Source organism: Phascolarctos cinereus, unplaced genomic scaffold (assembly GCF_003287225.1).
Source record: "Phascolarctos cinereus isolate Bilbo 61053 unplaced genomic scaffold, phaCin_HiC Scaffold_1;HRSCAF=81, whole genome shotgun sequence".
NCBI classification, from domain to species: Eukaryota; Metazoa; Chordata; class Mammalia; order Diprotodontia; family Phascolarctidae; genus Phascolarctos; species Phascolarctos cinereus.
In genome coordinates, this window is record NW_027555514.1 from 92948187 (window position 1) to 92970851 (window position 22665).

Below are 22665 nucleotides of genomic sequence, written 5' to 3' on the forward strand. Positions count from 1 at the left end.
AGAAATTTGGTAGGACTCCACCTATTTTTCCAAATAGTTTATATAGTATTGAAATTAATTGTTCTTTAAATATTTGGTAGAATTTGCTTGTAAATCCATCTGGCCCTGGAGGTTTTTTTTAGGGAGTTCATTGATGGAGTATTCAATTTCTTTTTCTAAAATGGGGTTAAGTCTTTTATTTCCTCTTCTGTTAATCTGGGCAGTTTATGTTTTTATAAATACTCATCCATTTCACTAAGACTATGAGATTTATTGGCATACAGTTGGGCAAAACAGTTCCTAATTATTGTTTTAATTTCCTCTTCATTGGCAGTGATTTCACTCTTCATTTTTGATACTGGTGATTTGGTTTTCTTTCTTTTTTTTTAAATTAAATTAACCAAAGGTTTATCTATTTTATTGGTTTTTTCATAAAATTAGCTCTTACTTTTATTAGTTCAATAGTTTTCTTAATTTCAATTTTATTAATCTCTCCTTTGATTTTCAGATTTCTAATTTGGTATTTAATTGGAGATTTTTAATTTGTTCTTTTTCTAGCTTTGTTTAGTTGCATGCCCAATTCATTGGTTTCTTCTTTTTCGATTTTAGTCACGTAGGCATTTAGACACATAAAACGTCCCCTAAGAACCGCTCTGGCTGTATCCCTAAGTTTTGGTATGTTGTCTTATAATTGTCATTTTCTTGGATGAAGTTACTGATTGTTTCCAAGATTTGTTGTTTGACGTATTTGTTCCTTAAAATTAGATTAATTAGTTTCCAATGAATTTTTAGTCTATCTTTTCATGGCCATTTATTACATCATGATCTGAAAAGGATGTATTTGATATTTCTGCCATTCTGCATTGGATTGTGAGTTAAGGATTTTGGAGCAGGGCAGGCCCAAGCTGGGCAACACAAGTGACCTGCAGGATAGGAAGGACAGTTACTAGGAAGCAGATGGGCATAACCACAGAAGCTGAGGCATGTTGGATAGGTGCTTTGCCAAACTTACCCAATACCATGGAAAAAGTCACCTGGGACTGACGTTCTGTTCTCCCCTGCACAGAGCCAATAACAAATAAAAATTTGATGAACTGAATCGAGTTCTCTTTTTCTTAACATGCTCTTAGGACAAAGTTTCTGCCATTTCCCCTGGAGACTCCACTGTAAACATTAAAAAAAAATCTTCAAAGAGTTTTGCACATTTGAAAATAGCTTTATTTCACCACTGCTCAGATCCTGCAGTCAAAAACACAGTTACTGCATCATAAATAAGAGATGACCATCAAAAGAACAAGCAAAAGGAGAGAAATTCAACCTCAAAACTGCATAAATACTTTGCCTAATTACAGAGTTTGTAAGTATACGTGACAATTAACCAATCCATAGAAGTTCCAAAACACTTGCTGCCCACCTATCAAACATATAAATGCCTCAAACGCCATGAGGCAATGGAAGAAGCAGCACTGGACTGTTCCCCCAGTGCAATCTCAAGATGAGAAGTTTTGCTAGTGTTTCCCAATATACCCCAGAAGCAAGAAAGGGATGGACAATGGGAATAGGTAGCAACTCTTCCTACCTGTTCTTAAAAAATACATTAGGATATGCACCCAAACATCTAGACGTATTTCAAATGCTATCCTCAAGATCAATTGCCAAGGGAAGAGATCTTTGCAGCTGTGGGTGCAGCATGGGAAAGTCTTCAATTGGCTGGGTCAATCAGTCCAGCTTTGGCAAAGATTTCCTGCAAAGGAAAATGCCTAAAGTCCCAAACTGGTTATCTGTTCAAATTCAGTCTTAAAATTCCCAAACAGCATAGGCCTAAAATTTATCAAGGACTTTTTTTAAAAGGAGGAGAGGCCCTCTAAATTCTTGGGATGGGTACTCAAGTAGCTCTTGGTATCATTACTTCCTTTTTCATATGCATATATAATCTCCTGAAAAACACAGAGAACTTTTGTATCCCCAACAGCCATAACACAGGACTAGATATGTGTGACTATTTTATAATGTGAAACTATAAGGACAGAATTCTGGAAAATAATTCCTCTCTGGGGAGTAGGCCACTTGAAGGGATGACGCACAGGAGAGAACTTAGCAAACTGGGTAAACCTGGTAACCCGAACTAGGAGAGACTTGATCAGTCATTGGGTTCAGATCTGTCAGTCATTTCCTACTCTATAAGAGAGCTGAAAATAAGGGACACCTCTGAGGCCAGAAACAGGAGAGTACTGGATAGCCTAGTGGTAGGGGTACACAAGCTCTGAAAAATGAGAATTTCACTTCTAGCCCTTTGGAGGGAGCCAAGGATGAGGACACTATCCTTGAGCTCACATGGATGACAGAAGAACTAGGCTATTTTAGAGCAGTTTAAAAAAAAAAACCCAAAATGAAAAACCAAAATACTGCGCTTTATTAAAGTTTAGAAATCTCAAATACAGCTGAGGCAAAAACAAAAACAACAACAAAAACCTGAAAAACAAACAAACAGAACCAGGTGTAGATGTGGTATGAGCTCCAGGCCCATCTGCAGCTGGATCATAATTACCTTGGAATCAGAAATCTGTGCTAGGTAAAGCTCATCCTTAGTGAAACTTCAGATACCTTCAGAGGAGGCCTGTGAGTACCCAGGGGCACTACCTAGTGCAAATGTCACAGGAATACTTTCAGGAAGAGTTCTCAGGATCGTAGATTCAGAACTGGAAGGGAACCTAGAGGTCATCTGGTACAATCTCGTTTCATAGAGGAGGGAGCTGGAAGGCAAAACAAGCACGTGCCAATACTGAGCCCATGTGTCCTTACGTTGTCCAAGCCAGGTGGCACAGGAAGCATTAGTTAATTCCTCTGGAGAGCTCTGGCAACCACTGCCCATCTACACACATCTAAGTGAGGGCAGAGCTATGAGAATCCTCCAGCCCTTGCCTTCATGGCAAGACAGGGATTAGTGAAGGGTACAGAGGTACAAAAGAAGAGCACTGGTCCCTGCAGTGTCATTTAAAAATGAGATGATAGGGACCAGTAAAACTAGAATACCTGTCAATGGGGAACCTTCAATCCATTCTGAGGAAGTGCTTCATAATCTGCATAGTTAAAAGTTTACTCCCCTTAAAAACTCATGGCTTCTAAGGAAACAGTTAGCAACCACAGGCCTGAGCTTCCCACCTCAGAACAGTGAGGAGAGTAAAGTCTGTATTTCCATCCCGTTCCCACCCGTCCAGGATCTACTCCCCTGGTGTCATTGCAGTCAGCTTGGTCAGTCCAGAGTATAATGAAAGCTCAACTGGGAGGAGTGCTCCCATTCAGTGCATCTCCTGGGCTTTCAGAAAGAAACCCCCTCAAGTGCTTCATCCCACCCCTTATCATCAGTTTTCCTTCCTGAGAAAATCTGGTTGTTCATGCCCAGAGACGCTATGTCCGTGCCCCATATTCCCTTCCAACGAGATGGAGCTTTCAATTCTCCAGAAGAGAGAGTTTACCCTACCTGGCCCTCGGCCCTGGGAAGGGTTTTCCCAAGGATGCTAGCCCACATTCTCCATCTTCACATATGAATGGGGGTTGTGCAATGACTCCCCAAGGCTCACTTGGGCACTACTCCCTGGTTCTCTGGCCCCTCGGCGCCCCTTTTGGTCTTGCCCAGTCCTGGCACCTTCTCCATCATGCTTTCCCAAGAGGCCTTCAGGACTCTGCAGTCTTTCCTGGCCCCCACCCCCAAGGTGGCCAGCAGGAGGGTCTTTAGATGGTGGGCAGCCCCTCTCACATTCAGTACAGGGACGGGGCAGCTCACCAACATGGCTGCCCTGGTGCCGAACCAGCCAGGAGCGGCAAATGAAGCTCTTGCCACACTGCCCACACGGGTAAAGCTTTTCTTGTGTGTGACTGCGCAGGTGGCGCAAGAAACTGGGTTTCTGCGCAAAGCGTTTACCACATTGGGCACACTTGTAGGTGCGCTCGCCAGAGTGGGTGTTCTGGTGTACCGTCAGGTTAGCCAGCCTCGTGAAACGTTTTTCACACTCAGCACACTGATAGGGCTTTTCACCAGTATGGGTCCGCCGATGCTCCACCAGCGTGGATAAGCGGCTGAAGCGACGTTCACATTCAGTGCACTGGTAAGGCTTTTCACCAGTGTGGGTCCGCCGATGCTCCAAAAGGGTCGACAATCGGCTGAAACGCTTCTCACATTCTGCACAGGGATAGGGTTTCTCACCAGTGTGGGTACGGTAGTGCGTAGTAAGAGTAGACTGGTGGATGAAGCTCTTCCCACACTGGGCACAGGTGTAGGCTCGCTCACCTGTGTGTATGCGGAAGTGACTGGTGAGGGTGGCTTGTTGGGCAAAGCTCTTGGGGCACTGAGGACAGGCAAAGGGACGAGGGCTGTGGAGAGCTTGCTGGTGTTGGGTGCGGTGCTCCTTCCGGCTGAAGCTCTGGCCACATTCAGCACAGGGATAAGGCCTTTCCACAGAAACTGATGCTGGAACATCTTGACAGTAGGGACTAGGAGGTAGGGCACTGAAGTCTCGTTCCCATGGGGCAGATTTGCCAGCTGGACCTCTAAGGAGGGACGAACTGCAGGGGTTCTCACAAGACCCCCCTCCTAAGCCCAGATCTGGGGCTTGATGAAGGCTCTCCTTGTCTCGGCCCTGCAGAACCCAACTTGGCTCCAGGTCCTTGGACCCCTTCTCCTGGCTCTTTTCTTTCTCTTTACTGACCAGCCAGTCCTCTGCTGGGAGAAAACACACACACACACACACACACACACACACACACACACACACACACACACACACACACGTATGAATCACTTCTGCCTCTGGTTTCTTTAAACAATGGCCCAGTGAGAGGCTGGAATGACTCATTCCTCTCTTTCATCTTATAGTTCTAAAATCCCAGTCAGTGAGAAGTAATGGAGGATTCAAGGATCTCCACAACCTAGTCTCAATCTACCTTTATCTTCCACCACCTTCTTATACTGCCTCTCTCCGCCAATCTTTCTGATTTATAATCCTCTCTGAATAGATCATGCTATAACTGTCTCTGGGGTATCCTCCTTCCTCTCCATTTCTCTAAATCCTATTTATCCTTCAAGACTCAGCTCAAGTTCCATCTTCTACACCAGGCCTTCCTTAGAACCCTCTACTTCACAGTCATGTCCCAAACTTTAAGAATCTATGGAACTTGCCTGTTGCTTATGGACAGCAGTTAATTGTGAATTACTTTGTGACTTTTTTGTATTATTACTTCGTATGTTCCACATACCTTACTCTCATCTCCCTACCTAGACTATAAATGCCTTGAAGGCAGGGACCATCTTATTGTACTGCCCCCTCAAATAATATGGCCCATTTCTTGCATTCATTCATGCATGCGCGCGCGCACACACACACACACACACACACACTCTGCCAAAGACTAACACAAGGTCGGCACAAAGACAATTAAACTTGCTCAATGAAGACATCAAGTGCAAGGCAACTTTCCTGTTGAAATAATGACTTATTAAATCAAGTTGCCTGAGAAAGGAGCCCATAGCAGGTAAGGCAAATGAGATATAGAGATATTGATATTGGCTCTCAAGTTCAAAATATTTTCTTTCTTTCCCTAGGTAAAAGGAAGAGCAACCATAGTGAGGTGGGGCATGGACCCTGGGAAAGAGTTCTAAGTCAAAAGTTTAAACTCAACCTAGGAATTACTTCCAAAGTCCAAAGGTGACTCAGAATCATTGGACCATGGTTAAGTTACCTTGCCTCACCGTCCTCATTTTACAATGAGGGGATTGGACTAGATGAGTTCCAAGGTCCTTTCCTATAAGGATGTGTTCCTTGGGAAAACTAAAGTAGACATTTCTGGAGAAAAGCAACATCAGCTAGGCCACAAAAGGAAGATTTATCTCTAGATATGCTGGCTTTGCTGTGTCTAATACATCCACTCGGGAGTCATGGACACCTGCCTTGACACCCCCCTGACTGCTGTTCTCACCCACAGTATACACACCATAATTAGAGAGAGAAGAGATTCAGCCCTTACCTGTGCAGAGGTCGGTAGAGATCTCACTCTCTTGGAGACTCTGTTGACTCCTCCCGCATCCCCCTTCTTGCTTAATCCAGGGAAGTACATCTTGAGAAGAAACCAGTGTACCTGTTTCTACAGGGGAGAGAAAGAATTAAGGGTTACCAACCACTGGGCTTTTTGTTACTCTGTGGGCCATGCTGCCAATAGGTGAAGCCGGAGGCCAGACACAAAGCAGCAAGACAGATGATTCCGCACACAATTTGGCCCTGATGTGTTATAGCCTACGTGACCTCTCCCAGATATACTAGATGGACCAAAGGGCTGATTTCAGATAATATGTGTGTAGCATGGCAGAAAAAAAAATTACTGGGCTGCCACTCAGGAGGTGGCTCTACTCTGAGCTCTGCTAACCCACTTACATTGAGAAAATCACTTCAACTTGAATGAACCGATGCTAACCTATTTCCAGACCTTCAGTCTCAAACCTCCAGCTGCCTGCTGGACATCTCAAATCCAACATCTCCAAAACAGAATTCAATATTTTTCTCCCCAAACCCTCCCTTCTTTCTGAGTTCCCAATTACTGTTGAAAGTCCCACTATCCTCCTAGTCACTCAGGCTCAAAACCTTTGTCATTCTTTACTCTCTGTCACATTCCACATCTATTAAGTTGCCACGCCCTATCGTTTCTACCTTTGTAGAAGGTATAATATTTGGTTTTAATAAAATCATGCCTCACTCATCCTTTGCACATTGTAGAGGAATGGAAAGAACCAAATGTGTCTGGACAGCCAGAGCTGTTCGCTGTAGGATAGGGCGAAAGTTCCAGCTTTTACATGGTGCCATATAACACATTGTAGAAATCTTGATTTTATGTCACTCCTATATGCCCCTTTCTCCCCTCATGAGACGTCTACCATGCTGGTCCAGGCCTTCAATGCCTCGCGCCTGGACTATTGCAATAGCCTGATGGTAGCTGGTCTCCCTTCCTCAGATCTCTCTCTTCTCCAATCCATGCACCACTCAGCTGTCAAGCAGACCTTTAAGTACTTTAAGGTCTGATGATGTCACCACCCCAATTTAACAAACTTTAGTGGCTTCTTATTATCTCCAGAATCAAATATACAATCCTCTGTTTTGCTTTCAAAGCTCCACATAACCTAGTCCCTTTCTACCTTTCCAGTCTTCTTACATCTCCCTCCCCTCCATGTACTCTACAATCCAATGACAATGGTCTCCTGGCTGTCACTCACATACAAAGCATTTTCATTGGCTGGGAATTATCTACCCCGTCATTTCCACCAACTGGCTTCTCTGCTTCTTTCAAATCTCAGCTAAGTCCCACCTTCTGCAAGAAGCCTTTTGTCAGTCCCACTTAATTTCAGTGTCGACCCTCTGATTATTGCCAGTTTAACCTGCATATGTCTTGCCTCTATATAATTATTTGCATGTTGCTCTCCCATTAGACTGTGAGCTCACTGAAAGGACTGTTTTTTGTCTTCCTTTGCACCCCCTAGCACAGAGAAAGTGCTTAAAAAAATGCTTGTTGACTTACTGATTTCTATGGTAGCCAAGAAATAGAAGTCAATGACCACTGCCTGGGGAGTGGCTAAACAAATTGCGGCAGATGAAAGTAATAAAATATTATTGTGCTGTAAGAAACGATGAACATGGGGCAGCTAGGTGGTGCAGTGGATAAGTTCCAGCCTTGGAGTCAGGAGGACCCAGGTTCAAATCCGGCCTCAGACACATGACACTTACCAGCAGTGTAACCCTGGGCAAGTCACTTAACCCCGACTGCCTCACCAAAAAAAGAGTGGAGAAAAAAAGAAACAATGAACATGATGAAAACAGAGGAGCATGGGAAGACATGGGAACACATACAAAGTAAAGTAGAACCAGTACAATGCACACACAATAACTACAAAAATCTAAGTGGAAAGAGTTAACAATCAAAACTGAATCTTCTGAAATTATAATGACCAAGCTTGGCCACAAAGAAATGCAAGAGGACACCTACTCTGCATTCTTCTGCAGAAGCATGGAGGATTACAGATGTGGGAAACTACACATAACATCATGCTTTTTTGGTATGGTGACTAGTTCTGAGGAGTTTTCCCTTTTTATTCTTTAATACAGGGGATAGATCTCTTTCAAGGAGTGAAGGAGAGGAAGGATATAATAGGAAATGTAGATGATATAAAAACAAAAGGTATCAATACAATTTTTAAAAATAAAGAGAATGGGCAAAAAAAAAGAAAAAGAAAAGTTCATGGAATAAAATCAAGATTTCTACAATGTGTTATACCACATAAAAGCCAGAACTTTCACCCTATCCTATAGTGAACAGGTCTAGCTGTCCAGACACATTTGGTTTATGACATTTGGTTCTTTCCATTCCTCTACAATATGGCAAAGGATGAACGAGGTATGATTTTATTAAAACCAAATGACTGATTGAAGGAGCTGCTGTGATTCAACAGAAAACCTGAGAACTAATGTAAACTATTCTTTATTCTCAGGGAATCACAGGATTATGGAATGAGAGCTAGAATTAACCTCAGAGGCCACATCGAGTCCAACTCGTTTATTTTTATTATTTTAAACAAACGAAGAAACTGAGATTCAGGAACATTAAGTGATTTGCCCAAGATCCCATAAGGAGCAGACTTTGGAGGCAGCAGTCATTGCACCATGTAACACTGCCCCCTCATCCTGTCACACCAGCTGCAAACCCCGCCAAAAGTCCTAGAGGCATTTACCCAATGGGCTTTAATTTCCTGATGAATGAACTATGGAAATATCAGAAGAGAAACATGGAAAGATCTGCATGAACTGAAGCATAATGGAATGAACAGAATCAACGGCATAATCTACGTAGCAAATTCACTAATGTACTTTGAAAGATCTCAGAATGCTGATAAAAGAAGTGACCAATCACGGCTTTGAAAGACCGATAAGGAGGGGAGGGAGGTAGGAAGCCTTTATCCAATGTCTATTCTATTACTAGGTACAGTGTTAAGCGCTCAACATAAATATCACCTTGTCGATCCTCACCCTGGATTATTACCCCCATTTCACAGTTGAGGACACTGAGTAAGTCAGAGGTTAAGTGACTTGCCCAGGGTCCACATGGCTAGTAAGAGTCTGAGGCTGGATTTGAGATCGGGTCTTCCTGTCTCCACGCTTGGCACCCTATCCATTGCACCATTTAGCTGCGTGCTTCCCATCTCTCGGTAGAAAGGGGACAGACTAGAGATACAGAATGAAACACATTCTCAGACATGACAATTTTATTGATTTATTTTGCTCGACTACACATATTTACAAAGAAAAGCTTCTACCTAGGGGTACTAAGCCAGTTAGTGAATAGTGACAAACACGAGAAAAAAGAGAATCAATAATACGTTTCAAACATATGCATAACGAAAACAAACGTTATTAGAATACTGAAATGATCATATTTTGGGCTTTTTTCGTTTTGCTTTTTTGGTGAGGCAATCACGGTTAAGTGTCTTGCCCAGAGTCAACTAAGAGTCAAGCGTCTGAGGCTGGATTTGAACTCAGGTCCTCTTGACTCCAAGGCCAGAGCTTTATCCACTGCGCCACCTAGCTGCCCCTATATTTCTCGATGGTTAAGTTCATAGTAAAATATTAAAAAAGAAAAGAAACATCCCAAGAAGGATCAGCCCAGACTATTTTGGAATCTGTGTATATAGTGTCATGCTCCAATCTTCTTTGAGGGAAATTCTACCCAGAGTCTAGGAAGAGAAGACAATAGTTCTGTTACCCCTTTTGATAATGAGAGAGACTTATGATGAAGCTTAATGATGAGCATATGGCTAGGCTAGTGAATAAAACTAACCAGGTCATACAAGGGAAAAACCTATGGCTTTGGTTTTATTAACACGATGTTTGATCAAACGCTAGATTTTTATATCTAAAAGAAATCTTAGACATTATTTAATCAATTATTTTTTTCAAAAATTTTACATGAGGAAACCAAGGTCCCAAAAGATTAAAAGACTTACCCAAGGCAGAACATCTGGTTACTGTAATAAGAACAACAATGTCCCAGGAATAAGGAGACCTAGGATTCCAGTTTTAGCTCTGTCTCTAGTTGTATGACCATGGGTAAAAAACCAACCAAACAAAAAAAAACCCCTATAGTTCTCTAGGACTCAGTTTTCTCATATGTAAGATGAGAGAAATGGCTTCCTCAGTCCCTTCCTACTCTGAAATGACCCAGGTATTCCAATTCTTTCCATGGCATGGTACTGCCAGTAGCTGACTAAGATCCCTCTTCCATCCCCTCCAGCAGCACAGCTACTCACCAGCACTGGGATGGACTGGGTTCTCTCTTTCCTCTGTGTTCGAGAGCTCTTGGCCACACGGCTCCTCCCCTTGTTCAATTCGGGATAAGAGATCTGGCTTGGAGATGGCATAATCTGGTAGGGAAGAAGGGGAAGTGTTAGAAAGGACATGACCTAGGTTGTTTACATCTAGAACCTGAAGTCATGGATTCTAATCCTCTAACAGTCAAATGAGATGAGCAGGAAACTAAGAAGGGAAAACCATGAGGCCCTTCATGTGGCCCAGTGACGTTACGGGGAACGAATTCCCACAACTTGGGCCTTGCAGGTTTTCTATCTCCATGTCCCACTGTTCCCTATCTTGTCCATATTCCCCATGGGTCAGCCCGCATAAGTGGTCATTGAGAGGCCTACAGTCATCTACTGATCCTAACCACGTTTCAAACAGCACAAACACACACATGTGGCTTTTTATCCATGTAATCTGGGAAAGAACAGATTGTTGAGCATGGACCACACTGTTGAACAGGGGAACTAAGGTTCCATTCTCTCCTTTCACTCTTCCCCCAGCCTCAGTCAGTCAGTCAACAGGCATTTTTTACATGCCTACTACGCACCATGCACTGTACTAAGGGCTGGGGATACAAAAAGAAGCAAAAGAAAGCTCCTCAAGGAGCTCTCAATACAATGAGGGAGACAATAAACAAACAAATATGTATAAAGAAGGTGTGTGTCTACACACACCTACAGATTGTGAGCCTGAGGGGCATGGGGTGGGGCCCCTGACAGTAACAGAGAAATCTGAAAGGGAAGAAGGTTTGGGGAAATATAGAATTCAATTTTGGACTTGTCGAGTTTAAGATTTAAGTGGACATTTAAGTGGACATCCAGTTTGAAATGTATAAAAGACAGTGGGTGATGTGATACTGGAGGTCAGCAGAAAGGTTAGGGCAGGATAATTAGATCAGAGAATCACTAGCATAGATCCCTATCATCCGGTAATTAAATCCATGGGAGCTGATGAGAACGCCAAGTGAGGTAGTAAAGAGGAAGAAGAGAAGAGGGTCCATAATAAAGCCTTATGGGACACCCACAATTAGGTAAGAGCTGTATAAATATCCAGCAAAGGATACTGAGAAAGAGCTCAGATAGGTAGGAGAACCAGGAGAGTGATGTCCTGGAAACCTAGAGAAAAGAGAGTATCACGGAGAAGATGATCAACTATATCAAACAATGCAGGGAAGTCAAGAAGAATGAGGACTGAGAAAAGGCCATTGGATTTGGCAATGAGGAGACTACTGCTAACTTAGAAAAGCCATTTCAGTGGAATGATGAGATCAGAAGCCATACTATAAGGGGTTAAGAAGAGAGTGAGAGAGAAAGTGGAGGTATCTATTGTAGATGGCCATTTTCAAGGAGTTTAGCCACAAAGGGGAGAAGAGATATAAGGTGATAGTGGGGACAGAAAGGTCAAGTGAGGGTTTTTTCCAGGATGGGGGAGACATGGACATGTTTGTAGGCAGCCAGAAATGAGGCAGAAAAGGGGAAGAGATTGAAAATAAGTGGAAGAATGGGAATGAGAGGAGGCAATCTTCTGGAGGCGATGAGATGGAACAGGCGCTCTTGAACAAGAGGAGGGATTAGCCTCAGTAAGGAGTGAGGTGAGTCAGGAGTGAAGGAGGAGATAGTGGCAGAAAGTACTTGAGTGACAGTTGAGGAAGAGGGGAGAAGTGGGCGCTTACGATGAATGAATTCAAATTTTCTTGTGAAATATGAGGCAAGGATATGAGGGGGAGGGAGGGAGGGGGAGCCATGAAAGTTTTTTTGTTTGTTTGTTTTAGGCAATTGGGGTTAAGTGACTTGCCCAGGGTCACACAGCTCGTAAGTGTCAAGCGTTTGGTCTAAGGCCAGATTTGAAGTCAGGTCCTCCTGGAGCCAGTGCTCTATCCACTGTGCCACCTAGCTGCCCCTGAGCCATGAAAGTTTCAGGAGGGATGAAAAGATCTGAAAGAGCTGTTGTGGAATGGGATTACGTAGCAGCAGTGACGGCTTGGTTGAGACTGCAGAATATAAATTTGTAGAGGACCCAGTGAAAATGGTTGCATGATTTTCTCCACCTCTGTTGAGTAGCACAAGTGTAGCAGTCAAGGCAACAGATGGTGGGAGTGACTGAAGGCTGAGGCCTGGCAGGGAATAACAGGCAAAATGATGAGGGGTCTAAGTACTCCAATGAAAAAGACACTGTAGTGCTGAACTGGTTTGCCAGAGGGTCAAGATGGGGAGAAAAGGAGGGAGTGGCCAGTGCAGAGGTGACAGCCTGAGAGAGAACTGAGAGGTTAAAAGGACTGAAGGTCATAGTATGGATGAAGAGTAGGGTTTGGTATGGGAAGGCACAGGAAAGTAGAAAGCCAACACATTATGATCAGATAAGGGGATTTCAAAGTTCTTGAATGTGGAGGTGGTATATTTGCGGCAACGGCAAGATCTAGGGTATGACCAGTTTGTGTGTGGTTGAAGTGGTGTAGGGGAGTAGGTCATGGGAAATGAGTAGGTTAAGGAACTTAATAATTGTGGTGTTTGAGAGTGTCAATATATATGCTGAAATCCTCTAGTTTGAGGGTAGGAGTTGAGAAAGACTGTGAGCCAAGTACTGAAACTCATTAAGGAAGAAAGGAGAATGTCCTGAAAGTCTGTAGAAAATAGCTACTATGATTTTCATTGAGTGGAAGATGTGGATTGTAAGGATCTCAAATGAAGAGAGGTTAATGAGTCATTGTTAGGAGTTGCTTCATCACCAACCACATATTTGGCCAATATTTATCAAACACATACAATGAATGAGGCCCTCTGCTAAGCCCTGTGAGACACAAAGATATAAGACAAGGCCACTAACCATTTCAAAGCTTACAGCACAGTACAGGGAAATATACCATTATACAAATAACCACCCACAGAATAACAGGAATGGCATTACGCTAGAAAGGCGGGAATCCCAGGTTTTTTGCACATTCCCCTTTTTTTAGCTTGTAACCCTGAGCAAATCATCGCTTCTTGCCTTACCTGTATCAGATGTTCTTTCAAAGTTACTTTCACATCTCAAATATAGGATTCTAATTTACGTAGCCAAGCCAGTGGGTAAAAATTAAAACAAGATGTCTATAGAGACTCCAGAGCTGTTAACACAGAGAGAACAGCCCCTTACCCAAGGACACCAATGTTTCATAGTTTCCTCTCATCACATGTTTGTAGAGCTCCTTCTGCCACTCATCTAGGTTCCCCCACTCCTGCTCTGAGAAATATACAGCCACATCTTCAATAATCACAGGTACCTGGAAAACAGTACACGGACACACCCAGAGTCACATCTGATATCCACCTCTCATCCTGAGGATTTCTGGAGCTCTCCAATAAAACTCCAGTAAATAAAGAGTTAATCTCCACTAGGCCTCAAGCTGCTCGAGGTTGAACAGGGTCAAGTGGTTAGTTTTGCTTTTCCTATTCCCTATGCCCTCCCACGTCCAGTTCCAAGCTGCAGGCTACTTAGAGGTCTTGACAGGTTTCTTCTCTGCTTTATAGTCAGTTCCTAGTATACCTGTCATGGTGACAGCCCCCTATACACACCAACCCCTTTGATCAGAGCTCTTCCTCTTCTTCCGCTCAGGATGATTATACTTGTCCTCCCCAAATATCCCAAAGCTCCTCCGAATAACTGGTTGACTAGCGTTAGAGACAAAGAAGTATGCCTTCGCCCGGCTCTAAGCCTGCTGCCACTGGCCTTTTAAGAATGTTATGTGCCAAGCTAGCATCCACCAGGAGATTACCTTGGGGACCTCGCCCTTGCTGCCTGGGGGAAGCCGCAGGATCCAGAAGTTCCTGTTTCTCAGCAGGTTCTCCATGTTCTCCAGCCTCCTCTGAAGCAGCCCATACTCCTGGAGTAGGGTGCCCAGCACGGCCCATTTGCCCTCTAGCTGGTTCCCAAACTCCACTGCCGTCTTCTCACAATCAACCAACTTCTTCTCTGCCGTCCCTGTCCGCCCCTCCAGGGTCTGTAAGCGGGCAGCCTGGGACTCTACCTTTTGCTCCACAGCCTGAATGGAAGCCAGGATAGCCAGCAGTGAGATTTCAGCTGACTGGATCTGGGCTTCTCGCTGAGGGACTGTAGGAGATGCTGGAGGCGCTGGGTGTTGTATGCTGGTGTCCCATTCCTGAGACTAAACCCAAGGAGAGACAAAAACAAATAGGGGTGAGAGGGTAGGAGGAAGTCATCTCCACTTACCATAATCAGCAACAAAGAGACAGTGGCAGAGAACTGTGTCTGAGCTATGGAAGCAGAGTCCCAGTCTCAAGGAGGGGAGGCTCTGAGAGGCACGGCCATCACTGGAATAACTAGCTGGGGACCATCATCCCAGGTTCAAGTTCCAGCTGGGCAGTCACTCAATTCACCTCTTAGAAACTGTCTCAACTCATTGCTCTTGATCTCAAAGCTTTTTTTGGGCTCTGAGACCACACTACAGCTAAGATTTTACAATTGTACATTTCATCAATCTGGGCCTCAGTTTCCTCATCTATAAAAAGGGCCAATAAGCTTTATACCATCTATAATATTAGCTAGTGTATATATATAGCATTTCAAGATTTACAAAACACTTGACAATAATTTCATTTTGTCCTCAAGACAACCCAAGGAGGTAGGTGCTGTTATTATTGATCCCCATTTAACAGATGAGGAAACTGAGGCAGACAGAGGTTAAGTGACTTAGCCAGGGTCACACAGTAAGTATCAAAAGCTAGATTTTAATTTAAGCCTTCCTGACTTGAGACCCAATATTCTACCTAGAGCAAAGTACCTTGTAAACTGTAAAGTGCTTACAGAAATGTGAGTTGTTACCTCCTTCCAGGACCAATATGTTCAAACAGCCCCTGATATACAGTCAACTTCATTTACTAAACACTCACTGTACAGAGTAGGAAAGACATTATAAAAGTAAAAGGGTTTCTCTTTCCTGTAAGAATTTCCAGCCTAAAGCAGGAAGACAAGCAGCATTATATGAGGACATAAGATCAAAACTGAAAACCTCAAATTTATTGCTATTTGTAAGCTTTTGTTTTTGTTCCTTTTTGCTATTTTATGCCTTCCCCTCAACCTCACTCACTGCTTAGTGAATACCTGGCTTCAACAGCAGTGAGAGTTCCCTTCAGAAGGTATGACAGTGCATTTGGCTGCTTCAGAGAAACCTGGGCTATCCTGGAACTGTAATGACTGCCCCTAGAGAGGGCTCCTTGAGATGAGGAATCAGGTCTTATAGTTATTTGTGTTTCCCCACATCCCCAACAATTCCTTGCATGCAGAAGACTCTCAAGAAGCACCAGATGGATTAATCATTTTACTGAGAGCCTAAAATAAATTTTGTTAGTATTAGAATTTGGTCTAACTATCCACATAGGAAAAAGAAAAGTAGATAAAGAAAACATATTGTCCAGACTAAGATATGTAATTAGACAACCTATATGGCCAGTTCAACAGTACATATATTTTGGATACACAATACAGATGGACAATGAATTGGCCTCAGAATTGAGAAGGAGAAAGAAGAGGAGGAGGAGGAAGGAAACAGGCTAGAACGCGTCTGGGAAATTTCTCAGAGCTTTCAATAACTCTAAGCTTCTCTCTAAAACAAAACCCCAACATTATGAATGAATGAAGCATTTGTTAAACATTTACCATATGCAAAGCGCTGTACTAAGCCCTGGGTATAGAAATACCATTTACTTCATAACACCAACATCCTTCCAGCATTATTCTGTGGCTTTGACTCATGGGATACTATAGTCTCAGAGAAAGTAAAATTGCAGATTGTTGAAATGTAACTAAAGTACGGTAGATGAAAGTAGGCCATAGCATACTACAAATAATGAATTACATACACAAAGTAGCATAAAGGATATCAAAGCAGTATATGACCAAAAGGCCCCTATCATGTGATATATGAAATATGTAACTGATGTTCAGTTCCATATAAAACCCTCTTTTTTGTTCTTTGTCTACAGTAATGTTCATGTTTGTGGATGACTTCAGTTAGTGAAAAAGAGAGAAAAGAAAATTTAAATACATTTTAAGAAAAAAAAAAGAATCTCAATACATAAAAACAGAAATCAGGGGCTGGTCTATGATTTATTAAAAGGATTCCTCAAGGGAAGTTCCCTTAATACCTTTAAAATGTGGCTCAGGTTATACTTTACTTACAATTAATAAACTATATAAAGTAATTTTATGGTATGCTACACACCTGTGCTATGGGGATGTGGAAATAAAGGGGCAATTCACTAGTAGGAGGGATCAATTAGTGAAGGTTTTGAGGGAGAGGACAGAACACAGATTGATATGGTAACACAATAATTTTAGAGAAAAAACTCACATTTTTGCACAGAATGCGTTAATGTTTACATAGTACTTTCCTTATAATAACCCAGTGAGATAGGGAAAGTATGACTAACCCCATTTTACAGATGAGGAAACTGAGGTCCTGAGATGTAGAGCAACTTACCCATGATCACACACCTTAGTATGAGAGCTCAGAATTGAATCCACGTTATCTTGAGTCCAAGTAAAAACATTCTTTCTACTATACTACGGTCCCTTCCTAATTAAAGCCTTAACCCACCAATAAACAATGGAGATACAATAGATCTGGAGGGGGCAGGATAGGGTGGGACAGAAGAAATTTAGGATCTTCAAACTGACATTCTAGAGTTTGGGTTTGATGTCTCAAAGTTTTGACACTACCAGTAGATGCCTCTTGGGGGACCTCTGGTCTAATCTCCGAGTCTGACATGACAGAGGATGGCAGGATATGGTCAAACTTCAAGGCAGTTAAATTGAAACCTGATATGTATATCATTCATTCAACAGGCATTTATTCAGGACCTACTTTGTTCTGGGCATTGGGACTCTAACCCCTTCCCTTCCAGGCCTTCCCATGACTCATCTGGATCTGGCATTGGGTCCACAATCATTTATAAATTATCTGCTATTGTACTAGGCACTATTCTAGGTGCTGAGGACACAAAGACAGAAATGAAATAGGTCTTGCCCTTGAAAAGCTTACATTCCAACAGAAAACAATGATTTGAGAAATACTACAGCAGAAAAAATATTCAATCAAGTAACTTAAGATCCAGTTTCAAGTTTGATGCTAATAGAGAGTATGCCTGTGAACAAGTCACTTCACTCCTTTGAGCCTACTTTCTCACATGAAGGCGTCAGCTTGATTTTTAAGGACTGAGTTGGATAATTTTTAAGGCCTCTTCTAACTCTTTGAGCATCCCATCCTGTGCTTGGTAACATAAGAGATACCCTAAAAAGGCTCATAATCTACTTGGAAAGACAAAATTAACATGCATGAAAAGAAGGAGAAAAGAACTGCTAATTAAGTTATTGTTTTTAAAATTCAGAAAAATCAGGTAAGACAGGCTGAAGAAAATCGATTATTAAAAGATGCATAAAACTTAGAAAAATGGAGAGGAAAAGGAAGAGCATTCCAAGTGTGAAGGGGAGCAGGCTGAAATAATATGAACTAAGGTGAAGAATAAGCTTTGTTCACAGAATCACTCAATCAGCCTGGCTGAAGCAGAGAATGCAGGTTAGGGAGGAAAGAACAAGTTGTGCTGGCCATCCTGGGGAAGGCCTTGACACTCAAGCAGAAGAACTGGATTGAGTAGACTAGAGGTTCTTCAAACTATGTTCCACAGGATATTAGAATTTAGACCAGACAGGGCCTTAGAGATAATTTAGTTCAAAGCCTTTATTTTACAAAGGCTCAGACGTGAAGTGACTTGTCTAATACAGATGCTCCTAAGGAGCATCTTAAACTTTTCCCACTCATGACCCCTAATCAGTGCTTCTTAAACAGTTTAAGAAGCACTGTACCATGTGAATAAGCGTTCTCAGAGAAAAATGTCAACGTTAGTGACGTCTTTTGCTAAGAATATTGAAGTATGCATCAAAAACTTTATATTTGTGGAAAGTTTTCAGCATGAAGACAGGCTTAATTTCTCTTACTGCGCTCTAAGAATCCCCTCAACCAGTCTTCATAGTGGAAGAATTACAAACCTCTAGGCCCATCACTCACCCATCATTCAGGGAGTCAACATTTATGGGTTCCATCCATGTATTTTAAGCCCCCACCCCCACCCCTGAGCATTTTGTGGCCATTAGTGTAAGAAACTATCAATGAGGAGTTTCCAAGTCTACTCTCTTTCCGGGCTGATAACACATTACTCTCCCACATGAACTTTTATGTTCCAATCAAACTGACCTACTTGCTAGTCCTTGTATGTTATATTTCATCTGCAGTCTTTGCCAAAGCTGTCTCCCACGCTTGAAATGCTCTCCCTCTATAACTCTACATGTTAGAACCCCCAGCCTCCTTATGGCTCAGTTCAAGGGCCACCAACCCCCATCACTTGGTATAGATCCACTACTTATCTGTGAATATATTGTATCCTCCTAGAAGAGAAGCTTGCCTACTTTTTTTATGCATCTCTCCACTGTCTTGTATAATGCCTGGTACATGGTAGGGAATTTCTAAATGTTTGCCAGTCACCAACTTGTTCACTCAGATGAAGGTGCAGGGAGACCTGGTATTTGACACATTTCTGCTAACTGAAAAATCAGTCACTAAAGCTTATTCCTTCAGCTACTGCTTTTTTTAACCCATTCCAGCTAGGACAAAGCCTGACAAAAAGGGAAAGCTCATTTGGTTAGGACAGGGGAGCCACTGAAATCCAAGCCCTCAGAAAACTTGCAGGGGTGTAAAATGGAGTCTTCCCCTCAGGTAGGGGAATAAGCCCTCTTTTTCAATTAATAGGCCTGCTTCCTCATTCAAAAATGAACTGAACCATACCTAAATATTTATTCAGTCTGGTACTTCCAGCTCCCAAATTGTATGGTTCCACGACCTTCTTGCCCCTTCAGAGTTCTGTTACCTCCAACCAACTAGAGTCACTTCTATGCAAGGAGGTCTGGCCCCACCACCCAGGAACAAGGGCAGAGATAGTTTAAGAGCCTTTAGAGGAGAACCCCCAGGGTAAAACATTTCAAATAATAACCTTATAACAGGAGCTGGGAGGTGCCGCAATGCCTACCTAGAACTTGTGAGAGAATAAAAACCTTAGAAAAGATACTACAGGTTAACCCCCGAATTCCCTCCACCTGGGGATTTGGTCTCCGATTGGGGCATTAAAGGAAGGAGGGGGGGCCACGGCTCTTCTTTCCCTTGTTACAAGTCAAGAAAATGTGCTAAACAGGATTACTTCCCTTCCCCTTAACTCATCAAGAGATTTATCTAGAATTTTCCTGAAGCTATTTCTATATGGTGGTAGTTCCTACAGAGTCAGAGATACAATAGGGACCTAACTAGTTCCCTACAAGCCATGCTATGGCTCAAATCCTGAAATGCAGCTATAACAAGCCTTAATTATAAATCAGTCTGCCTAAATTATGTAAGACCGACGTCCCTTTTCTTCCTTCCTACGTACAGGGCTGGCAAAGGAATTGAGAAAAGCATGGGCAGACTACTTTAATGTAGTCTTGCCCCCCCAAACAGGGGAGAAGACAGACACCTGGGGGGAGGGGGAGGGTCGGTCTCTCCGATGCAGATGTTTGGCCAGGGGCCTGCTCTGGGCAGCAGGTGAGCACAACAGGCGCCACACATCGAGATGTCCCTTTAGGCCCCAGTGGGGGACGTGGGATGGTGGTCCCGGGCTGGGGAATGCAGGTGAAGGTCAGCGAGGAAGCAGAACGAAACCCAGACAGAGAAAGGGCAGGGGGTGGAATCTCGGTGCCTGCAACGAGGCTGCAGGGCCCCTCCTCCTGAGGAAACTCGTGCAAACTGGCCCCTAATTGGCCCTGTGACCTCAGGCCTCGACCCTGACTTGAGGGGGGCTGCAGCGATGCCCCGGCCTCACTCTGAGAAGCTAGGCCCGCGGCCCCGGGGTGGGGAGCATCTTTCTCGCACACCCGGGCTGTGGACAGGGGGAAGGGGTCTCTCACCGGGGCAGGGGCCGCCTCGGCCATGGCCCTTGGTCTCGTTCCCAGGCCCCGGGGAGACTGCGGCGCGGACGAGCAGGCTCCGGAGCGGTCCGGCCCTCCCACACGGGGGCTTCCGCTGACCAAGCTGGGCTTTGGAGCCGTCAGCGGGGAGGGCGCGGATCCAAAAAGCCGAGCGGGGGTCCCGGCCGCCCTGAGCTCCCAGAGGGCCGGCCCCGATCTGGGCTGCCTCCGCCTCCGCCGTCCGGCCTCGCGCTCAGCTCGGGCTCCTCAGCCTCAGGCTCGGCTCGGCTTAATCGGGCCCTCCCGCGCTTAGCTCCGTCCGGCCCCGGCTCTGCACCACCTGCGCCCCGGCCTGGTTTCGGCTCCCGCTCCTGCTTCTCTGCAGCGCGAGCCGCACAGCTGCTGCAGCTGCCGCCGTGTTGATAACCACTGCATGCTGGGAGCTCAGCCCTTTCATTGGCTGGCTGGGGAAGGAGAAAAGCTCCGCGCTTCCTCCCGGCCGCGGAGCGCACAGCGGCCCCCAAGGCCCGTAGGAGCGAACAGCAGGAAGGCGGCCCCCACGCGGGCTCCGTCAGTGTCCTTGGGGCCGCTAGCCGCGGTAGCCAGTTAAGTGCTCGGAGCCGGGCCCCCAGGGCAATGCCCTCCCGGCTCTGGGCGCAGCCGTTTGCAGGTGCCGCCTGCACCACCCTTTTGGCACTCCACTGGGGTCCCAGAGTCTTCGTGCCAGGTTAAGCTTATTAGAGTCTATCAAGCTAAAAACGACACGGAGACGTTTGGGAGCCCTGTACAAGACAGACCAGCCCTCGGAGGTCGGCTGGACTATGGGCGTCCAGGAGGACCCCGTTCCCCAACACACACACGGGCAGTCCTCCAAGTGCTATAGTGATCCGGAACCATTTCTTGTCTGAGCAGCTAATCATGATGGATCAACATCTGCCTCTAGGACACCCACACCCGGCTAACCCTAACCTCGACGCCCTATTTATTCCAGAAGGCCCAAGTCCAATTCCACCTCCTCCATGATGCCCCGTCCCTTGAACAGTTTGCTGGTTCCTTCTTCCATATGCTCTTATGACATGCTCGCTACAAGGCCCCGGCCAGCGGGAAATAGAAGAGAGGTTGAGTGCTTGGTAAATCCTCTTGTACACACAAGTACTCGTTAAGCACAATGTGGGGGTCCATGCAGCACTATCTCCTAGTTCATCTATATGCAGGGGAGGTTAAAGGATAAGGAAGGTGTTTGGGGGCCCAAACCAGCATTTGCAAAGCAGGCCCAGGAGGTACAACAGGAACTTCACCCTGAGAAACCACTTTACTGCTGAGGTTCCAAGAGGAAATACCCCTCCCCCGCCCCCAACTATCAGTCTTATCACCTAAACCCCGCGATTAGTGGCTGCACCGCTTCCTGCCCAAATGCCACAATTTGAGGAGGTTACATCTCTCTTCAGCAAAAAAGCAACATTACTTCCTTTCCCAAAACCGTGGTGGAGCTCGAGTGAACCCTGTGGATGGCCCCTCTCCTGTAGGCAGAGGGAAAGGAAGGCGCTTCAGCCATTTTATGATCTATCTCCCTCCCCCCATCCCCCCAATAAAGGGACTTTAGGACAGATTTCATCTTCCAAATCCCCACGGTAGCCTCTCAGAGGGAACACGGGGGTGGGGTGGAGGGGCAGGGGAAAGGGGAAGAATGTGTGTGTGTGTGTATGTGTGTGTCCATCCAGCGGTTCAAGAGCAAAAAGTACAAATGGGAGATTCACAACTGATTCCTCCCACAACACACAAGGAAGGGGCTGGAGGTAGCTGGTGCCACTATCAAGAAAAAGGCTTTACCTGAACAGAGGCTGCTTTTCATAGCAGCCCCCCCTAACTCTAGGGTTTTTTAATAATTCCCTTACTGAAGACCTCTCATGCATAGATGAAGTAGGAAGCCATCCATATTTGAAATCAAAGTTGCCAAATTACTTCCTTAAGTGGCTGCTGGTTGGTGTCTAAAATTTGAAGAGTTAGCTTTTACAAAAGGTTTTGTCCCCAGTTGCAAAATACAAACATGTTAAGTTTTATCAGCTATTCTTCCATGGTTATTCCTAAGAACAAATTTTGATTGGGAAAGGAGGAGGATAAGGAAATGAGTATGGGTACTTTGAGGTGGGAGTGAATCCTCAAAAAGTGAGCTTTACCTCCCCCCAATGCTTTTATATTTATTAGCTTATAGCAGCCTAATAATCACCTCCCCCCCCCAAAAAAAAAGGCACGAAAAGAATTATCTTCCCCAACCAACAGATCAAAAAACTGTGACCCAGAGAAATCTGGTCATTTT

General features: G+C 44.4%; 1 protein-coding gene across 2 annotated transcripts; it reads right to left on the minus strand.

Annotated features, from left to right (window-relative positions):
* Positions 1-2369: 2369 nt before the first annotated feature.
* LOC110201676 (zinc finger protein 783-like) lies at positions 2370-20882 on the minus strand. 2 transcript variants are annotated; one of them, XM_020977511.2, is made up of 6 exons: positions 20349-20882; positions 14119-14508; positions 13500-13626; positions 10319-10432; positions 6001-6117; positions 2370-4696 (listed from the first exon to the last, which is right to left on the minus strand). In XM_020977511.2, exons 1-6 carry the CDS (start codon positions 20370-20372, stop codon positions 3498-3500), a joined length of 1971 nt encoding a protein of 656 aa, XP_020833170.1. In that variant the 5' UTR covers positions 20373-20882; the 3' UTR covers positions 2370-3497. The 2 variants fall into 2 exon arrangements, with proteins under 2 accessions (XP_020833170.1, XP_020833169.1); XM_020977510.2 differs by having other exon boundaries at positions 2370-4699.
* Between the last annotated feature and the right edge of the window lie 1783 nt (positions 20883-22665).